Genomic DNA, 22,633 nt, shown 5'->3' on the forward strand with positions numbered 1-22,633 from the left:
ATTAAATGTGGAAATAAAGCCTACAATCCATTTAAGACGACAAAAGGACTTCTACAAGGCTGTGCTATGTCCCCTACTCTGTTTAAAATATTCTTGGAAAAGACACTCAAACCATGGAGGAAAAAGTGCGAAGGAATGGGCATACCAGTAAGAGACGAATATCTATACACCTTAAGTTTTGCCGACGATCAAGTAGTCATCGCACAAGATGAAGAAGATCTCAGCTTTATGCTCAGAAAACTAGAAGAAGAATATAAAAACAACGGAATGGAAATAAACTTAGAGAAAACCGAATACCTAACAACAGAAAACAAGGATATGAGAAACCTAGAGATAGAAGAGGGAAGACAAATAAATGGAACAGATAAATTCAAGTATTTAGGAACCATAATATCGAACCAGGGAACAACAGAAGAAGATATAAACAACAGACTGAGACAAACAAGAAACTGTATAAGACAACTAAACTCAGTGTTGTGGGATAAGAACATTACGATAAAGACAAAAAAGAGAATATATAATACCCTGACAAGAAGTATCCTGACATATGGGTCCGAAAACTGGACAATAAACAAGAGAAATAGAGGTAGAATAAGAGCAGTAGAAATGGAGTTCCTGAGGAGAAGCTGTAGACTTACAAAAAGAGACAGAATTGAAAACGCAGAGATTAAGCGGAGAATGGGAGTGCAATCAGACATAATCGACTATATAGAGGAGAAGAGACTATCCTGGTACGGCCACGTCAGAAGAGCGGACAGAGGACGCTGGATAAACAAAATCACAGAATGGAGCCCGATTGGAAGAAGAAAGAGAGGAAGACCCCGAAGGTCATTCAGAGATGAAATCGACGAGGCTATGGAGAAAAGAACCCTGCGAGATGGAGACTGGAATGACAGGGAAAATTGGAGAAAACGGTTGAGTGAAGGAAGACAGTGAAAACTGTGGAAATCCTTAGTAGTAGTAGTAAAATATCTCTGACATTGAGCAAGTTTTGTCGTGAAAATGAAATTGTTTTGGTAGCATTGGTTTCAAATTCCATACATATCAAGCAGCCGCTTGATATTGCTATATTATATGTTGCTATGATTTCATGGAGTACCAGAGAAGAGTAGAAGCTGAAAAAAAAATGAAAAGGAAGCAAGAAAAAAACAAAAGCTTGAAGAAATAGAAAAAAGCACCCAAGATCACCAAGAAAAATGTAGAATCTGATGGCAAGCGAACAGAGAAAATTAAAACTTCGAAAACGATCAAATTAAACCTAAACATTGAGAATTAAGAAAAACAAAGAGGAGAGATAGATGAAGCAAATAAAAAAGAACATGAAATTTGAATGAAAAAAAAAATGTTGGTTCTGGTAGAAAAACAGGTGAAAGAACTAGAAAGCCGAAAGCTATTCTGTGGGTTTAAAGGTGGGCGACTACGTCATTGTAATTTACGAGGTGAAACATTTTCCAGAAGTAGTTTAAAAAATAACAAAAGATAAATTCACAACCAAAGGTAGATATGGAAAAAATAGGATATCATTGAAGATGGTCAGAGACAGATTATATTATTTGGTTTGATCAAGAAGAAATTGTTTGTTTAATTGTAAAGGGGTCTTTTTTCTGTACCTGAGATAAATAATTTTTAGGTCTTTCATAGCTGTTTGCTCTTATGCAATAAATAAAAAAAGAAAGTGTCGTGTTATCGAAGAGGGGTTACAAATAATAATCGTTACTTTACATAAACATCAGTTTATTCTCAACCCTAAAACATACATCCATGCCCGAGCTTCGGCAACCTTCACATGACATGTCTAACCCCCGTCATCCGTGTTGCCTAACTCCGGCACCTATATCTGAAACTAGGCTAACAACACAGAAAGACTGTTGCTAAAGTAACTTAATGAAAGTATTTTATGCTGTATTTTTATGTTAAAAATATATTACGTATATACATCGTTTTATTTGATATAGTTTTTCTATGCCTCTTCTACATAAAAATTATGTTTTTATGTTTCTGTATTTTTTATACCTACTTTGAAAACATTAAAATACATAGGTATTTACAAAAAATTGTGTGTACAGTTTAAAACAAATAAAAAGATAATTCTTTTGACATACACGCCGAAATTAAATCACCATTAGGCCGGAATTACCACTAATTTTTCAACAAATGCCGGAATTAAAGTTTTTTGCATTTTAGTTAAAACAATTTTTTTTGCGAATAAAAAACTTTTTCATTTTTTTATTAATTATTTTGATAAAGAAAACATCAAGCTATCAAATATACTTTAAATCAATTTTCTCTATTATTTCGTTTCCTTAATATTTACGTCTAAACTCAAATATTCCTTGACTGGGCCGTTATTAGGTCGGTTTACCTTACTGTAATTTCTTAGTTATTCGTTAAGAAACTCTCCCACAGAATAACATGGTCTTTGAGATAGATAGGATTTTTTCAATTTACGGAACTTAAAGAAACAAGTTGTAAATTTAAGTTACAAAGGGTGATGGTTGTATAATTTTTTGCGGAATATACCTAATATAAATTTCTTTACTAACTCAGTGGACGGGATCGGTAAATGCACAGCAAAGGTTTAATTTCTGGAGGAGTAGCCATGATTAGGTCCTGTTGGAAAAACATGTAAGTTTTTGCGAATTAAGCCAACAGTTTCTAAAATATATAAAGAGGGAAGAGTTAAAATCCAGTGATTTTTGAAGTAGCTTCTGCAATGTGTTATTCTGCTGAGGCCAAAAAGATATCGTATTGCTCTTTTTTGTAATTTAAAAATAACATCAAATTGGGCAGCTATACTAGAACCAAAGAATATAGACGCATCTAGATGCGTCTATATTCTTTGCTAGAACCCCAAAAAGGAAGACGATATCGAAGACGAGACTCGAACAAAGAAAAATATGTTATTTTGGAAGATGCTAAATTGATTTCCTTCGAACGGATCTTATTGCATAGCAGGCTGAGGCTAGTTTCTTACTTAAAAAAAATTGATATGAAGGGACCACAACGATACTGATCTGGCTGTTATTAAGAAACAAGGGTTGAAAGGCTCCTTTATAGGATAATGCTACTGTCTTATCCACTTTAAAAGAGAGTAAATTAGAGTCAGACCAGGTTTTTATTTTAAGTAAGTCAGAAGTTATAGTTGCATGAAGAGTTGCAATATTAGAGTTCCTCCAGGTAATACTGGTATCATCAGCAAAAAGAAAAAAATTTCCATCGATTTTTGTTAGTGATGTCATTTATAAAAATAAGGAAAAGTAGAGGACTCAATACTGAACCTTATGGTACTCCACATGCAATACTTTTGTGACTAGAGTCAGTATCATTTGCTCTATCAAAATGTCGTGAGTTACACAATCAAAAGCTTTGGCATAGTCACAAAAAACAGTGACAGTGTAAACATTATTGTTTAGTGCTTGATAGACCTCATGTAGTACAGAAAACATAACATCACTGGTACATTTATTAGATAAAAAGCCGAACAGACTTTAATAAAATAAAAATAAAATGTTTTCAAAGAGAAAGGACATAAGTCAGGCTTTTATAAGTCTCTTAATAATTTTGGATAGGACCGGTAGTAAGGCAATAGGTCTATAGTTGCAAACATTCGATTTTTCACCATTCTTATGAAGAGGAATAATAATGGCTCTCTTTAGGCACTTTGGAAATATACCTTTTTCGAAGGAATCGTTAATTAGTGAGACCAGGACTTCCAACACATTTTTTGGGAGAAAATTTTTATGGATAGTCCATCAGTACTACAGGAAGATTTGCTTTTGATACTACTGATTGTTTGGATCAGTTCAGATTTATTAACGAATCTTATAAAGAATGAATTTGAGACCTTTTTTGAATTGAGATGTGAAATAGGATCTTGTTATGACAAAATAGTTGATGTTATATTTTCAGTCACATTAACGAAATATTCATTTAGATTTTCAGGGTTTGAAAGAGAAAATGTGATAGTACATTGTTCTAGCTGTTTTGATAAGTTTTAGATAAATTCCTCTGTCATCATCATCATCATTGGTGCTACAGCCCTATAAAAGAGCCTCGACCTTCCCAAGTCTATTACGCCAGTCAGTTCTATCCATTGCCAACTGTTGCCAGTTTGCTGCGCCTATTTGTCTACCATCCTCATCTACACCATCCCTCCATCTGAGTTTTGGTCTACCCCTTTTTCTACTTCCCACAGGTTGTGACATAGGGATTCTTCTAGGAGGGTTGTTCTGCTGTGATCTTGCCAGATGTCCTGCCCATCTTAGTCTTCCTATTTTTATAAAGGATACTACGTCTTTACCACCAAATATATGTTTATATCTGTGATATATCTCGTAGTTGTACTTCCTTCTCCAAACACCATTTTCACAGATGCCACCAAATATTCTTCTCAGGATCCTTCGTTCAAATATAAGCAGGAGATTTTCATCTGCCTTGGAAATGGTCCATGCCTCTGACCCATATGTCAACACTGGTTGTATAAGGGTTTTGTATATGGTTATTTTTGTTTTTTGGCTTAAGTTTCTGCTTCTCATATGTCTACTCAGTCCAAAATAGCATTTGTTTGCTAGGATTATTCTTCGCTTGATTTCTTTCGTCATGACGTTCTCCTTGGTGATCAGGGAGCCTAAGTATGTGAATTTGTCCACCACTTCAAAGGTAGAATTATCAACCGTGAGTTGGTGGCCGATGTTTCTGGCTCTATTGTTGGGTGTTGATGCCATTATCTTAGTTTTATTTTCATTTACTTGCAGGCCCATATTTTTTGAGGCGTGTGACAAGGTGGTATACATTTCTTCTAGCTTGCGTGTTGTGCGGGCAACTAGATCAACATCATCTGCATATGCCAAAATTTGGGATAATTTATTAAAAATGTTTCCTCTGCTGTCTATTTGGGCATCCCTGGTCGCCTTTTCCAAAGCTATGTTGAAAAGGAGACACGCCAGCGCATCTCCCTGTCGCAGCCCAACATGCGTTTCAAATGCCTGTGATTGTTCGCCCTGTATTTGGACTTTGCAAACAACTTTACGCATTGTAGCCTTAACCAATCTTCACTATCATAGGCCGATTTAAAATCTACGAAAAGATGGTATGTGTCGATATTAAATTCATTGGTTTTTTCCAGTATTTGCCTTAGCACAAAGATCTGGTCTGTTGTTGATCGACCAGGCCTAAAACCACTTTGATATTCGCCAAGAAGCTCCTCTGAATATTCACTCAGGCGACCATATAAAATACTCGAAAATATTTTGTATGCTGTATAATTGGTTATTCCCCTTAATACAGTTTCTACATTGATCGCCCTTTTTGTGTAGAGGGCAAACGATCCCAATACACCACTCTTCTGGGATTTGTTCCTCATTCCAGGCTCTCAGTATGATTTTATATATTTTATAAATTCCTCTGTACTTAGAGATATATTCAGAGATAAAGACGTTGGTAGTAAATTTCTTGATGTACAGTAGTGAAAGCATATTCAGGGTTTGTGAAGTTTTGACTTACCGTTATTTCTGTATGTCCTGCTAATTTCTTCGCGCGATTTCGGCTGGAGATAACAGGTTTTAATAATAAGACAAAAGTTTAAATAGTTCTTTATTTATAATGAATATTTTAAATTAGACACCATTAAAGTGGTACTATATAGTACGTTTGGAGTTACTCAAAATCACACTCTTTTAGAAAGAAATATATATCTAAATCAATCAGTACAACCAGATCATTTCATATAAAAATATATGCACTTTAGTACGGTAATATAAAGGAGCAAGTTCATGTCGTAAATGATAACGTAGGACTGATGTCCAAATTGAAATTATTGGAGCGTATATATTGTTTAAAAGTATCTAGCTGATCTAAAGTAATGCCCTGCCAACTTTCCAACTCCGATAAAACCTTCAAGTTCGTGCAACTGGCCATCAACAATTCTACGGTTCTCATATTCATGTCACTGCTGTAAAGCACTCTCAATTCTTCGAGCCACTTCATGGGGTTGGTATTCAGGACTTTCACCATCACCGCGTGCGTAATTCCTGTGGAAGAACCCAAATGAATGTAACGAATGTTGTATGCGTGATTCAAGATAAATTCCAGATGACTCACTGCGCTGTCTACGACCCAAAAGATTCTTTCCAAATCTAGGAACGGTTGTACTTTCAATTTGTGGTACGGTACCACGCTGTTACGGAAATCACAGTTATAACACACTAGATTTTTTAACTGGGGACAACACTGGCTTATATCAATCAATACTTTATAGTCCATCTCTTCTACATGCTCCAAATGAAGACTAGTTATATTAGTACCTCTAATTTCCAGGAGTTGCTTCAGGTAATCTCCGTAAAAAGCACAAGAAAGCAACTTCAGGTCTTTCAAATTATCCAACGATATCAAAACTGTCAAATCGGAAATTTGTACGTCGTGAAATAAACTAACATACTCAATTTTAGGAAACATATCGACCAACAATCTCAAGTTTTCAGTACTAATATCCCTCGTCTGTATCTTCCTCAATTCGAAAGGACCTTCACTGGGAAATTTATGATACAAATATTTTATCACTTTTCCGAAATCGTCGCATCGTCCGATATCTTGCAACTTTGGAAGTCCTACGATGAGCTGAGCCAAACCTTCAGTCGTCACTGAAGTTCTGTGCAGCTGTAACTCTTTTAAATGCCTACATTTCAATAAAAAAGGTATACATCTATCGGTTACGGAGCCAGAAGAAGTGAGATCGAGACACTGGATTTGCTGACAATTATCACCGACTGTTTGGACTATGATGTCCGTGCTGTCGAAGCACAAACACAGCGATTTTAAATGCTTCATCTTTGCTACACTTTCCAACAAACATTTATCAAACTCGGACGTTCGCCAGCCTCCGGAACACGAACCTAAATTCAAGTTTTCTAAGCCGGTAAGATTATGTAAATTTTTATATAAAATATATCGCATTATCTTGGGCCACTGCGAAAAATCGATACTCTTTAAATGACAATTCAAAACTACTTCCGTTAAACTAACAGCGACGTTCATTTCCGTGAGGAATGTAGCTATGGAAGTATGCGGAAAATACGTCTTCTTCGTATCCTCTATCAATACCTTCACAGCTAACAGTACTTCCACAGCCATTTGATCGTACAGGTAAAAAGGAACATGTGAGGATAAATGATCATTTAACCAAATGAGACTCATCTGCAGACTAGATATTACTTTCTGGGGTTCCTTGTATATACTTATTTTGGATAAAATAAGCGGAGCCACGTGTACAACTAGAGTACCTATGCTCTTTAGGCAAAGCGACTGAAGGCTGGGTACATCTCGATGTTTTGGCATTATCTAAAAATAAAAAAATGGTTAACTGCTAATATAGACCAGGACAGATATGTTTTGAGGTATAAGTGAGAGGTGGCATTCTGATTAATATTTTTTATATTATATTCGCCTAACAGAAAAGTAGAATATCATCACTACGGACGAGTGATATATTCATTCCCAAAATCTAGAGATGCTGAAGAGATATCTCCTTGTTACAAAATCACTTATACTGTAACTGATTATATACAAAAGCGTATCAAAAGTAACAAGTAGAAACTCACAAGTAACGACAATCTACACCTCTAAACAAAGACGCATAATTTGCAGTTTTAGCAGATATGGATTCAGTAATCCTTACTTTATGTCTGTTGAATATATAATGCAATTTTTACTTATATGTGTGTGTGTGTGTGTGTTGGTATAATTATAGTGTCGGTTTATAATTATAGTGTTATTTAAATAAACTTAGAACTGTGAACATTTTTAAGATGTTTGCTGTTTTCTCTCAACTGAAGTAAGTAAATTTAATATTATTTTGACTCTATTATAATAATTGTTATGATGATAAAAGGGTTGCAAGTGTCAGTCCATAATTGAAAAGATATATTAAAAAGGTCAATACTCACAATATAATATTTACTTTCAAAGTTTTTCAGAAGCGATCGGTTTCGAGGCTTTCAATATTTGCCTCATCCTCAGGCCCAGCAAAGAGATTGTTTTGTTAAAAACCAATAATGTAGATATCGCCAATAAGAAGTTTTCCGCTTACATCCAGGGTACTGTCTGTCTTCATCTATTCCTTATGACACTATCATTGTAGTGAGGTGATATGTTGATCATTATATACGTATGTAAATACAAGGTCTTACTAAGTAAAGAGCTTTAGGTCTTTGCCTTGTAAGAACCTGTGACAAAAACAACAAAAAAAGGACATCATACTGCATAATATGTGATTTTCCATCTTCCATAAGTTTTTAAACTATATAAAGTCCGGATGTGGCAGCTTATACTGTATGTGTATTTGTCTTTAACTACTTTTAATTTTATTACAAACCAGAAGATAATCCTACCTTTTTAATAATAAAAAAACTTTGACAACAACATAAATAATGATCAACATATCAGCTCACTACAATAGATAGAGTCATAAAGGAAAAGATGAAGACAGACAGTACCCTGGACGTAAGCGGAAAACTTCTTATTGTCGATATCTATATTATTGTTTTTTAACAAAACAAACTTTTTGCTTTGCCTGAGGATTGTAAGCCTCGAAATCGGTCGCTTCTGTAACACCTTGAAAATAAAGATTTTGAGTATTGACCTTTTTAATATATCTGTTCAATTATCTGTTATCTATGTATTATCTATTATTTTATTAGAATATTAGCCTGTAAATAATATTTTGCAGGTTTTTATACACAGTCACTAAAACAAATTAATATGTCGGACACGGATTCTGCCGATGAACTCGTAAACATACCTTTAACTCCCCCCAAAAAGAGATTGAAAAAAGGCCATTTAAGCGTAAACGTTAAAGAAATAATTGTAAACGTGTATAAACACGAGTTACAAGAAAATCTGGCGTTAATATTGTCCGCTGTTGAGAAAAGAGTAGCCGATAAAGTTGGAGTATCGGATAGTTCTGTGTTTAAAGTTATTAGAGCGATAAGAAGAATAGTGCATCAATTCTTTTTTAGAAATGAAATTAGCACGATAGATACGAGTTCTACAACAGGTCAACGACGACCCAATCTACCTGATTTCAAACGTACTATAGTTGAGCCGCTGAAAAGAGAGAATGATCATGTGAATGGCACGTACTCTTAAATATTCCTCTTCCTATGTTACCGCCTTTCCCACGTTTACACCGCTCAACAAAAACGAACTAACAATATTGCTATAATATATTTATACCGTTTTTTAGAGGTTATTGATTTACATTAATTTTAAACATTTTCACAAAATTCACCAGCCAGCGAAAGTGAAACACAAATCATGATACATAAAGCATTAAAGTTATAGTATCATGACACAAATAATGACGGTGTAAACAGTTTCCCATAAGGTCTAGTTTCGAGCGCCTGTCGATGAGCGCCATTGAGTGATCATGCGACCTTGGATTCCATGTTTTAAGCGGCCAGGGTATACTTTTTACAAGCTTTTGAAAAAACTTCAATTCAAATTTGAAAAACGTGGCAGGAACAGTATGCTTACAGACAGAGATGACCTTGTAATCTGGAGAAGAGAATTTTTAAGGCAGATAAAAGATTATAGGAATGGCAATCGTAAAATATATTATTTAGATGAGCCTTGGATTAACGCCGGTCATACTAAATGAAAAACATGGATTGATAAGTCAGTCACCTCATCAAGACAAGCAATTTTGGATGGACTCTCGACAGGTCTGAAAAATCCATCATGTAATTCCTGGACCCCGTTGTCCAAATATTTTTCCTAGCAGGGTGGCTTATAGAAGGGCATATCTGGATTCATTTCGCATAATGTGTCCAAAGTACTGTAACTTTCGAGATTTTATGGTGGTCAGTACCTCTAGGTTCTTCTTCATTCTTCTGAGGACCTCCTCATTGGTGACTCGGTCAGTCCACGGGATTTTAAGTATTCTCCGATACAGCCACATCTCAAATGCTTCCAATTTTCTGCACATATCTTCGTTCAAGGTCCACGATTCAACGCCATAAAAAGAACAGATTAGACGTAGCATCGCAGCATTCTTACTTTGATAGCAAGGGAGAGGTTGTGGTTCTTGAAGAAGGCCCCCATCCGATTGAAGATGGATCTAGCTTTTGACGTGGAAATGAGTAGCAATGATAAATAAAAGATACGAAATTATTCGAAATTACATAAACAAAATGGAATATTTTAAAAATGAAAAACTGTAACCCATTTTACTCATTGTACCTATGTAGTTTCCCAGTACTTATTTTTCGTAATTGGGTATTGGATATGCAATATTGGGGACGATCTATCAATGGATTCATATATAGTTTTGTCTCCTGAATCAAAATCTGAAAACGGCATTTTGATATGTAGAACCATCTTCGACATAACCGGCATCAAAGTCAAAAATAGTGACGTCACAATTCTTCTAAATATACATTCGTTTCTGCTGACACAAATAAATGTTAAATCGAAATCGAAACGTCGACTTAATAAATTTTATTTTTTAATGTCTATCTACCCAATAATATATGTATAAGTATTTTCCCTAACTTTTACACAAGAAGAGGTCTCTTTTTTATATCATTAATGATAATATTATTACTTATTTCCAAATATTGGTCTTAAAGCGTAAAATGTATAAAAACAACTTTCTATTTTTTGCCTTTTGGTTAATACCACAATTATCTAATGATGTGTGAATGACAGTTTACAAAAACTAATATTAAAGTATACTTCTTTGGAAGATTAATCATTGATTACTATTATTTTAACAGTAATCCTAAAAATTATAAATTAATTCATTTCAAATTTAGATGTTATAGACTGCTAGAATCTTAATACAACCCTGTACAATTATATAAATATCAGGTTTCGCGTGTTCTGTACATGCATTTGTTGACGGCTATTTTTATGTTAAATGAATTTAGGTAGATGTGAGCGGTCGCATTCTGATTAATATTTTTTATATAATTATTTAACCCTTTACCGCATCATGTGCCATAAATGGCACAAACAAAAAAAAATATTTTAATGTTTTAACTCAATTTTTGTCATAGCTGCATGGCAGCCCATATCTGGCACGTACTAATAGTGTACGCGAGAGATATGCGGCATAGTTCTGACGGCGAGATAGGCAGCCGTGCGCAGGTTCAAGTTCATTCTTGTTGAAATTCTGAACCACGTGAAACAGTGCTCGAAGTTAGAGGTTATTTTTCATAGTAAAAACGTTTTTTACGACGAAAAAACATTGAAATTTATTGTATTGTGATATTAGATATCTGCTAAGGTAAGTACTAAAAATTAAGAATGTTGAAAGTCACTCGAAAACGCCGAATTCGGATTGTAACAGTTTATGGTCTGCTGGTTTTGTCTTTACGTTGACTACTGAACTTTTCCATCGTTTGCTGACAAGAATATAATCTATTTGATTTTTATATCTTCCCCCGGTGAAGTCCAAGTTGATAGTCTTCGGTAGGATTTCTAATTTCCAATAAATATGTAATTCAATTTATAAAACATAAAGTAGAGCAATTCGTAGGAATATCTGAAAGAATTGCAATGATTAGGCTAAATGTAAACGACATTTAAACATCTGCCTGAAAATTATTCAAGTATACGCTCCAACCGCAGCACATCCCGATGAAGAGATAGACGAATTTTATGAGAAAATTGCAGAAACTAGCACGAATTATCCCCAGACGGAAAAACTCGGAACGAAATAGATTACATACTGTGTAACAAAACAGATATCATACAGGACGTAACAGTAATAAATACTGCGTCAGTAAGTAGCGATCACCGAATGGTTAGAGCTAAATTAGAGATAAAAAACAATAAAAATATAAATAAATTTAGAAAAACTTGGAATATAGACACAGATAAACTAAAATCTTAAAATCATTTTCATGGTAATTTCTACCCTAAAGAAATTCGTGAATTAATAAAAGAAAAAAGAAAACTAAGAAGAAAATGGCAGCAAACGAGAGCCCCTCGAGACAAAACTAACCTAAACAATGCCAGCCAGCAACTTACAAGAGAAATCCAGAAAATTAAGAATGAATCTATTAAATCTTATCTGGAAGAGTTAACAAACGACTGCAGCACAGAGTATTCGCTTTGGAAAGCTACAAAAAGAATTAAAAGGCCAATATTACATTCTCCTCCAATAAAACTGGAAGACGGTAGTTGGGCCAGAAATAATCAGCAGAAGGCAGAGAGATTTGCCACTCATCTAGAGAACACATTTAAGTTGCAAGATGACCAAGACGATGACCAGGATTGGCCTGAACGAAAGCAAATAGATGAGAATATCAAGCCAACTTCCCCAAAAGAAGTAGCTGAGTTAATTAAAGAACAAATCGACCCAAATAAAGCACCAGGTTATGACCTCATTACCGGAAGACTGCTAAAAAATCTACCAAGAAAAGCTATCGTAAAATTAACAAATTTAATAAATGCTGCCTTTAGACTACAATATGTTCCAGATTTATGGAAGATAGCTGAGGTGATCATGATACCAAAGCCTGGGAAACCCCCCAATGAGGTGACATCATATAGACCAATATCACTCCTACCTGTGATGTCCAAGGTGTTTGAAAAACTCCTACTGCGAAGAATCCTACCAATAATTGAAGAAAAGAAAATAATTCCAGATCATCAATTTGGATTTAGAAATAAGCATTCGACAATTGACCAGGTGCATAGAATAACTGCTATAATTGAAAGATCATTAGAGAAAAGAAAAGTCTGTTCTGCAACCTTCCTAGATGTGGCACAGGCGTTTGATAAAGTCTGGCATAAGGGTTTGATACATAAACTTAAATCATTCATGCCTAAACAATATTCAAATATATTACAATCATATCTAGTGAACAGACATTTTAGAGTTAAACAAGAAGATGCATACACTGATCTCAAGGATATTGAAGCAGGTGTTCCACAAGGGAGTGTATTGGGTCCAGTCCTATATCTAATATACACGTGTGATATACCTGAACTAGAAGACGACACCATAGCTACCTTCGCAGATGACACTGCTGTCTTAGCGGTAAGTGACACCGTCGAAGAAGCTACAGAAAAACTACAAAATTCAATAAACAAAATCCATGAATGGACCAAAAAATGGAAAATTAAACTGAATGAGAATAAATCAGTCCATATAAATTTTACCAATAAGAGAATTAATAATATTCCTATTAGAATAAATGATGTCCAAGTACCTATTGCAACATCAGCAAAGTACTTGGGGATCACTCTTGATGCGAAACTTCGCTGGAAAGCTCACGTGAAGAAGAAAAGAGAAGAACTAGGCATCCGCTACAAGAAAATGTATTGGTTAATGGGAAGACATTCCTCTCTATCCATAAATAATAAACTCCTAATCTATAAACAAATACTGAGACCAGTATGGACCTATGGCTGCCAACTCTGGGGCTGTGCCAAGCCTAGTAACATCAAAGTAATCCAGATATTCCAGAATAAAGTACTGAGGAACATCGTAGATGCGCCTTGGTACGTTAGGAACAACGACCTTCACCGGGACCTCAAGATGGAAAACGTCAATCAAATAATCAAGAAATTTGCAGGGAGCCATGAACAACGACTCCATCATCATGTAAACGTCGAGGCTATCCAGCTCCTCGACAATACGAACCTAGAAAGAAGGCGCAAAAGAACAAAGCCTTTTGAACTGGTATAATAAGTGAGTGAAAAGCAGAGTAAAGTGTTGTGCGAGTATGCATGCTAAATTTAATGCTAGTTATTAGAAATAATAGGAAAGATACTAGTGAGTAGACACCTAATTTTAAGATTTCATTAGTAATTTAAGTTAGAAACAAATTGATAATTGGTCTTACTGACCAGATTTTAATGTAAGTACACTTCTGTGTCTTTAGTAAAAAAAAAAATGGTAATTTCAATGGTAAAATAGGTCAAATGCTTCCTAGATCTGTTATCTGGTGGCCAAACTTGCAACCAGAAATTGAGGTTCTGGTGAATATTCATGTCATGTTTGCCAGGTAAATAGAAAAAGCATGAAAAATATTTAATATCATGGTCTAAGACTCAAAATGTGTTCTCACGTGTTCACATTGATTTTTATAAGAAAAATGGAGTCATGTTTTTGCTCATAGCGGATAGTAAATCAAGATGGCCTGACATTCACATAATGTCAAAAGGCACTAAGTTAACTCAAACTGTTGAAAAGTTGAAACTAACATTTTCAGTTATAGGTTTACCTGATGTAATTGTGTGTAATGGTGATCCACCTTTTAACTCATTAGATTTTGATAAATTTTGTGACATAAATGGTATTACTCTCTTAAAGGCACCAGATTACCACCTACAATCCAATTGAAGTGCGGAAAGGCATGTTGAGATTGTCAAAGAGGCATTGGATATGTATGTTTGTAGCCAATCAACTTTGTCAGTAGAACAACAACTTGTAAATTTTTTGTTTAGTTATAGGAGTCCGCCAACAAGCTCAGATATTAGCCCAAACGAAATGATTTTTAAAGTTAAGCCGAAAACAAGGTTAGATTTGTTAAAACTTAAGGTGCCGTGCATTTCTGCGTAGGCGTCCACCGTACATCGTCTTGTCAGGTGAGATGTTAAATAGTCAGGATTAAATAATTCTGTTTTTAGCAGCATTGCGAAGCATTTCATAGCTGTGGATTCCTGTCCATTGTCGAATATTGCACAGCCATGACATTTTTTTACGTCCCAGACCTCTCCTACCCTCTATCTTCCCTTCGACTATCAGTTGCTCGTTGCAAGTATATCTTTGTCCTCCTAATCTAGTTAAGTAATCTTAAGTAATACTTAAGTAATAATTAAGTAATCTAGCGTGTACAATTTCAGCTTTCAAAATACTTGGGCCATACAAATGGTCTCCCAGTTGTGGTGGTTTTTTCATTCTATCATCATTGAACAAATTGGCTGTGTACAATTTCCATTAAGTATATCAGAGATAAGTATATCAAAGAAAAACAGTCAAACAAAATTGTCAAATGTGCAGGTACTTTGTTTTCGGCTGGCGATAATGTGTTAGTGGGGGGTTTAGGCCCATTGTGTCGTGAAAAGTGGAAAGTCGAAGAAATTTTGGAACACATAAGCGCCGTGACATATTTAGTTAAGGTGGAAGATAAAACGTTATATAAACATGTTGATAGTTTAAGAAAATATGTTGAGAACAATGAAAATGTTATAGATAGAAAATCCTATTCACATATAACTGATGACGCTACTAATAATAAAAGTGTATTACCTGAGAAGGTTGATTGGCCCACACAGTACAATACATCATTAGATAATAATGTACCACAAACGGTAGTTACAGACATAGGTAACCAAAATGCAAATGACAGTCCTACTGTGCAAAACCAACCAGAGGTGCTTGTACGACGTAGCCGTCGTATAAGGCAAATACCTCAAAGGTGGGATTTGTAAACATAGGTTTAGATTTTTATGCGAATATAAATTCTTTTATGAAAGGAGAAAATGTTATGTATTTTGGTACCCATGCTAGTGTCAGATATTCCTTGGGTTGGTAATACATATGTGAAGAAGGGTTGTTGTGACATGGCGGCCAGCAGACTTAGAAGTTTAGTTGTTACTGTTAGTTGTACGGTTTCAATTTAATACTGATTAAATGGTGTTCTCGTCAACTAGTCAACAGTTTTTTTATAGAGAGCAATTAAATGGGCAAAAATACGTAGATTTGTTGCGAAATAAAGTAATGTCTGCGAGAAGTAATACTGTTGGTAACACTTTTCATAACGATTTACCATCATTAGACTATTTTTTTGCGGGTGTATCTTTAAAATGTATACAAAACAAAAATGATCATCTGGATGATCTTAGTAACAGAATAGTGACCACACCCAGTCAAATAACAAAAGAATTTATGAAAATTATGTTTAACTTTGATTATACTTACTGTATATATTTTTTTAACCTCTTGCCACAACTATCATGAATTTCTACTCCTAGGGACAGCTTCGTAGCTTATTTATATAAAGTGTACTGGTGTTATTTTTTCACAATTATCACAGACAACCTTCCATTTTTGTTAGTAAATAAGTTATTCTAAAATCAAACAAACAAAAATACATCAAAATGAATATATCCTAGCTGTAGAGACAAAAATAAATGAGTTTGAGCATTAATTAGTGAATGGGGAGAAAAATTTTACAAGAGAAAAAACCAAGTGTGGTAGAGAGGAACAGGAATCACCCAGACGTGAAAAGAGACTCACGACTTTAAAGCCTGCTGTATATGGAGCAATCTGATCTGTACCTAAATAGTAATCACCCAAAATTCTATTATGGAATTGTCAAGGATTTACTAATCTGTAGGAATTTGCTAAAGATTATAATGATTTTTCGATTTTATGTCTAAAAACTTGCTGTTGCTTAGACCTCCAGCGTTCCAGAAGATGACTTTGAGGTCTGCGTCGCTGCCCTGAGAAGGGCCGTTTCGAGTATGGATTCGTACACTCATGGATCAGCGCGCGTAACGACGAATCGCTGCTGCTCATTTAGCGTTACCCAGGGGACACGTGTGATCGTACCTTACTTATGAGCAAAAGTATAAACGACATCTGTTCAGAAGATTTCTCGATGTTGGAGCTGGAAGCGGCTCTCTCTGACACAAAAACGAAAAAGGCAGCAGGGATTGACGAGTTGTACCCGGAAATGCTTAAATATCTGGGAGCCGCAGCCAAAGGCACCATTCTGAATTTGATTAACCTAACATGGAATTCAAGAGTCACAAGTCAGTGGAGGAAGAGCGAGGTCATACCCACCTTAAAGAAAGGAAAAGACCCGAGCCTGACTGATAGCTACCGGCCAATATCCCTCACAAGCTCCTTATGCAAAGTAGCCGAAAAAATGGTTCTGGGCAGACTAAACCGAGCCTTAACCCATCTTGAACTGATTGACGACGCTAAAGCTGGCTTCAGGAAACACAGGAACACCATGGACCATGTAGTCGATTTTGCCCAAAAAGTCAAGGATGCTTTCCACCGTAAGATGTCAACAGTAGCAGTGCTAGTAGACCTCAAAGCTGCATACGACACAGTATGGAGAGGTTTGCTGTTACACAAGATAGCGAAGTCCGGAGTTGACGGCAAACTATTCAATTGGATAAAATCCTTTCTCGGGGAAAGGTATCAGAGAGTCAAATTTCACAACCACTGTTCCAAATTCAGACTGCAAAGACAAGGGCTGCCACAAGGAGCTGTCATCAGCTGTCAATTGTTCAACTTAATGATAAACGATGTGCTCGAAATGATTAGAAAGACACCTGGTGTGGAAGCCCTCCTGTATGCTGATGACCTCCTAATATGGGCATCAAGTAGCAGTCTGAGAGCGCTCGAGGGAGTAATGAACCAGGCTCTGAAAAATCTAGAGAAATGGGCGGATAAAAACTGCCTAACAGTCAGTACAACCAAAACCGTATATCAAGTACTTAGCCTTTCAACAAAACAGACTGCTGTCAAGCTGACGTACAAAGGAGTTGATCTGGAAAGACAGGACGTAACAAAATACTTGGGGGTGTACATAGATAAGAAAATGAAGTGGAAACCTCAAATCGACGACATTGCAGAGAAAGCCACAAAGAGATGTCGACTGCTCAAACGTCTCACAGCAACAAAGTGGGGCGCCACGCAAGATGTCTTGGTAGCAACATACAAAACCTATGTCCGGCCGATATTAGAATATGGGAGTGAAGCTACAATAACTGCGAGTACAAACACCACCTCCAAGCTTGAAGTCGCCCAGAGCACTTCCCTTCCCGTCATCACCGGTGCTCCAAAATCAACACCGATTACATCAATGGAAGCCCAGACCGGTATTAAACCAATACAATGCCGCAGAGAGCAACACGCGTTAACATTCTGGGAAAGGCAAAGACGAATACTACCACAAAAATGGGACGAGTATAGACAAGCAACCTCACGTCTTAAAACACAAACCACTCCGCTTACAGTAGCAAACCAAATCATGGAAAAATACCACATTGTCCTGTCGGAAGCCGCCCCCTTCCCAGCGCAAACCACACTGGCCCGCTGTCTACCAAACACAGAATTACTGCTTGAAAACCATAACGACCCGAAGCACTTATCGTCAGACATTGCCCTAAGGAAAGTCGCCCTAGAGACGATACACACCAAGTACCCAGCACATGAGTGGCTCCACATCTACTGCGATGGATCCTCGATGCCGGACTCGGGAAGAACAGGAGCAGGATATGTATCAACGTTCTTCAAAGGCTCTATTGCTGTGGGTGCCCCTCTCACCAACTGCGACGGCGAAATTGCTGCTATACACGAAGCTGCAAAAAATCTTGAGAATTTCCAACACCCCCAAAAAGTTGCCTTCTTCATCGACTGCCAAGCCGCAATCCTCGCCCTGTCGACAAATCGATACACCGACTGTGCCAAAACAATATCTTGCCGCGTCCAACTATCGAACTTGATGGAAAAAGGGTGGCTGATTACTATCGTACACATCAGCAAAGTCCACCATTAGAAGAGGAATCAAAGCGAAGATAAAAGAGCAGCAAATACAAGCCGGTGCTGGAAAATCTTGGGCCCACCTAATAGAGTCACCAATCCCTCGCAACTTGCCGAGACCCATTAGTGTAGCCGTGTTCAGAACAACTACGGGGCATGACTACCTGGCCTCCCATCTACATCGCATCGGCGTCCGCGAAAATGACAACTGTCCACTATGTGATCAGCCCCAGATGGATGCTGCTCACCTTCCAGAGTGCCCAGCCCTGAAAACAGACCCACCCGAGGAGGATGAAGATCGCCTACGAGAAACGGCTCGTCTATACTGGTCAGCGCGCCACCAAATGGCTAACATGCCAAGGGTGGGCGTTGGCTAGTAAGTAAGTAAGTAAGTAAGTCGATTTTATGTCTTCCTCAAACATGGCTACTTAATGAGTGTAATAATTCAATTGTTTTGTCATCCTATAATGTTATAAGTATTCCTGTTTGTAGGAGACGTCAGTGGGCAGAGCAAGCGATGGTATCTGCATATTCTATAAAAATATATACAACTGTGTAATTGTAGAAAAACCAACTGATGGTGACTATTCTATAAACTGTTTTCTCCTTCTTAAGAGTCTATTATTATTTGTAGTCTATTTTAAACCCTCCTTAGATATTGTGAACTAACTATGAGAATAAAAGTAAATGGCCGACGAATCAATAATATACGGTTTGTCGACGACACTATGTTATTAGCGGAATGTCTTGAGGATTTACAACAAACGGTTGGCAGAGTGGTAGAAGTCAGTGAAGAAAACGGACTGTCCCTAAACACAAAAAAGACACAATTTATGGTAATTACAAAAGCCCAACAGCGCCAAGAAAACATAACAATACATGGAGAACAAATTAAAAAAGTTAAAAAATATTATATAATTAATCAATTATACAAATAATTAACGAAAATAATGAGTACATAGAAGAGATTAAGGCAAGAATAGGACAGGCAAGAAATTCTTTCAACAAACTGAAAAAAGTACTCTGCAGCAGGGACATTTCAATTTCTTTAAAGATAAGACTTCTGAGATGCTACGTGTTCTCCGTATTATTTTATAGATTGGAGGCTTGGACATTAAAGAAAGATGTTTCGGACAGATTAGAAACCTTCGAGTTATGGGCCTACAGAAGGATATTAAGAATAAGTTGGGTGGATAGAGTCACGAATGTCGAGGTGTTGAGAAGAATTGGAAATGATAAAAAGTCAGAAAACTACAATATATGGGACGTCATGAGGGGCGAGCGTTATAACTTGCTGCAATTATTAATACAAGGAAGAATACAGGGTAGAAGGAGTCGCGGAAGAAGACGCATCTTCTGTTTAAACAATATGAGAGCTTGGTTTAACTGCACTTCTGCTGACCTCTTTAGAGCAGCAGTATCGAAAGTGCGAATTGACATGATGGTTGCCAACCTTCTTAGAGGAGATGGCACATGAAGATATTGTGAATATTTTAGAACTTTTTCAAGTATCTCTGTCGGAAATTCTAGAAAATCATTTGGATGTTCTGCTTCTTATCAGCAAAGACTTTCACTGTAGAGTATCAGGTATCAGAGAAGTTCCGCCAAAGATGCTCGAGGGCACAAATTTATATGAGACCAAACCAAGAAATGGCCTTGAAGTGCTTCTAAATGTTAAAGCTTTTTCTCTGTAAATTAAAGTATATCTACTAAAATCACAAGTATTTTTTCAGTTATCACAATAATTATCACAACAGTTTACTACAAATCCGTAAATTATACAATAAAGACAAATTCCCAACAAGCGCAAATGTTATTCATCACACGCGATTGATGAATCACACAATCTTACAAAGTCTACGAATATGGGTCCATCAGTTGCTGGACATGGACGAACCAAAATTGATCTATGGCCTGTGTGCGGGAAACCATGTCGTGAAGAACGGATGGTAGAATGTACAGAATGTAAAAAAATGGTGCTGTTTTGAATTCGTAAATGTACAGGATGATTCCGAAGTAATTGGTGACGACAGCTGGAAGTGCCCTCTTTGTGTAGACGCAGCCACTAACCCAAAAGGTTCCAAAACCAAGAAATCTTGTTCCTCATCAACAAGCAGCAAAACAAAAATGAAGTTTCAACTTCTTCAGGAAGAACGAGATCTATTACGTCAAGAAAGAGAGTTAACCAAGAAGTCTAGGAGAATTATAGAAGAAGATGAGTGCTCGAATGATAGTCAGGACATCGATGAAGTGGAAATAATTGAAACTAACCCTTTGGTCAATAAATTCCTTTCTTTAAATATAGAGAAGCCCTTTATCGACAACATTGCCCCTTTACCTCCAAAACTTGGTAAGCCTTTGCCAACTATAACGATAAAAGTTCAGGTATATTATATAAAAGAAGGTCAAAAATGACTATTAATGGCAAAAGTGTGCAGTAGTTTCATATATGCGAAAACTTAATAGTGTTATTGAAGATTATTATATTAATGATGATCGAGTTGAGAGAGTGAGTGTTATGAAGGATCTTGTGAGTTAAATTCCAAATCAACATGAAGTTCAACATACACTTTTATGAAATAACTAACAGAGCTTAGCGTGCTTTGGGTTTTGTCATTGGAAATAGCAACGATTTCAGAATAAGCACAATTATAAAACTCTATAATAACCTGGTGAGACTACATATGGAATATGCTTCAATCATCTGGTCTCCTACTGCACTTTCAAACTCAGAAATGATTGAAAAAGTGCAAAAACAATATTTACTTAGAGTACCCAAGAGTAGGTTAAGGATAACTAGCCTAGATCAATTCTTTACAAATTACTATAGAAATATATCACCAATAAACAATATGGTAAAAATTTGTAATGAAGTATTTAATAGACTGACTCATGTGGATATATTTAATGTAAAAAGCTGTGAACTTAAGACATTGCTTGCTCATCAGCATGTAATAAATAATGCTTCACTTATGGTATCGTGTGGTATATTTATTTAAAACACTAGATACCCATGATTTGGTTTATTAGTTATCAAGTACAATACTAGATGGTACTCAGTTGACGTTGACAATATTAACTTAGACCGTTCTCTTGATTCTTCATTCTTAACAATAATGATAATACCCATAATCCCATGATTTCCAGCTATTTAACACACGTGAGTTTGTTATCATAATATGTTTGTTATTTGTTAATTGATTCACGTTATTTAATAATCTTTCGACTACATTGCAAAATTTCACTAGGTCAGAGTGTGTCCTCGTTACAACGATATTGTCAATGTCGTAAACAAACAATCATCCGTTTAGCAATAAGCAATAAACTGAATTGGGTTACTTAGATCTGATACTTAATTAAATCCCGGTACAAGCACTAGGTTTAAGAGGTTTAATGTATTTTTTTCTTATTGTATTATTAATGTTCATTTATTGTATTTTTTCTCTTGAACACTTTACATGTAATTACTACTAGACTATATTGTTTGTAAGGTGTCTAAATAAATAAATAAATAAATAATAAATAAGTTGAAGAAAACAGTGTGTGGACTAGACAAGATTTATCGAAAAATGGTATGGTATGGTATGGTATGTGGGGTTGCTTGGTTGAGGAGAATATTTAAGATCTGAGTTTAAAAACCATTAAGATCCAAAACACTTGACAAGTAACAAAGAACCTGTAACTCAAGGTAATAGAATGTTTATACATTATAATGTACTCAATATATTTCTTTTCCCCTTTAATTCTTAATGGATTTATTTATGGCTACTCAATCCTCAATCTCTGGATATATTTACAGGTAACATCTCCATGCCAGTCACAAGAGAACAACCCTATGGTAACAATTTTAGAGAAGACAGCAATAGAAAGACAGAACAAGGAAATAAACAAGATACTTTGTGCATTCATTATAGACTACCTTTTAGATAGCTTAATTTGATATAGAAATCAAATGAACAGAAGTGATCTCTTTCCACTTTTATGCCAAATATATCACCATAAAATATACAACCAACTTGTTGACAATGAAATTAGTAGTTACATAAAACTCATTTGAAGTATACTATTTTTTAATATTAGGGAAACTTGGCTGTAATCACATAATTCTATAATTATACTTAC

At 35.9% G+C, this 22,633-nt stretch overlaps 1 protein-coding gene across 2 annotated transcripts in view; it reads right to left on the reverse strand.

Moving 5' to 3' along the window:
- Positions 1 to 5,575: 5,575 nt before the first annotated feature.
- LOC140449472 (uncharacterized) overlaps positions 5,576 to 22,633 on the reverse strand; it is a 36,178-nt gene continuing 19,120 nt past the window's right edge. For both annotated transcript variants that reach the window (XM_072542653.1, XM_072542652.1), the window contains exons 2-3: positions 15,932 to 16,080; positions 5,576 to 7,335 (exon numbers count right to left, since the gene is read on the reverse strand). In XM_072542653.1, coding sequence (XP_072398754.1) covers positions 5,770 to 7,332 — 1,563 coding nt within the window. In that variant the 5' untranslated portion in view covers positions 7,333 to 7,335; positions 15,932 to 16,080 and the 3' untranslated portion in view covers positions 5,576 to 5,769. The remainder of the gene's footprint in view (positions 7,336 to 15,931; positions 16,081 to 22,633) is intronic.

The sequence above is a fragment of the Diabrotica undecimpunctata genome, chromosome 9 (assembly GCF_040954645.1).
Source record: "Diabrotica undecimpunctata isolate CICGRU chromosome 9, icDiaUnde3, whole genome shotgun sequence".
NCBI classification, from domain to species: Eukaryota; Metazoa; Arthropoda; class Insecta; order Coleoptera; family Chrysomelidae; genus Diabrotica; species Diabrotica undecimpunctata.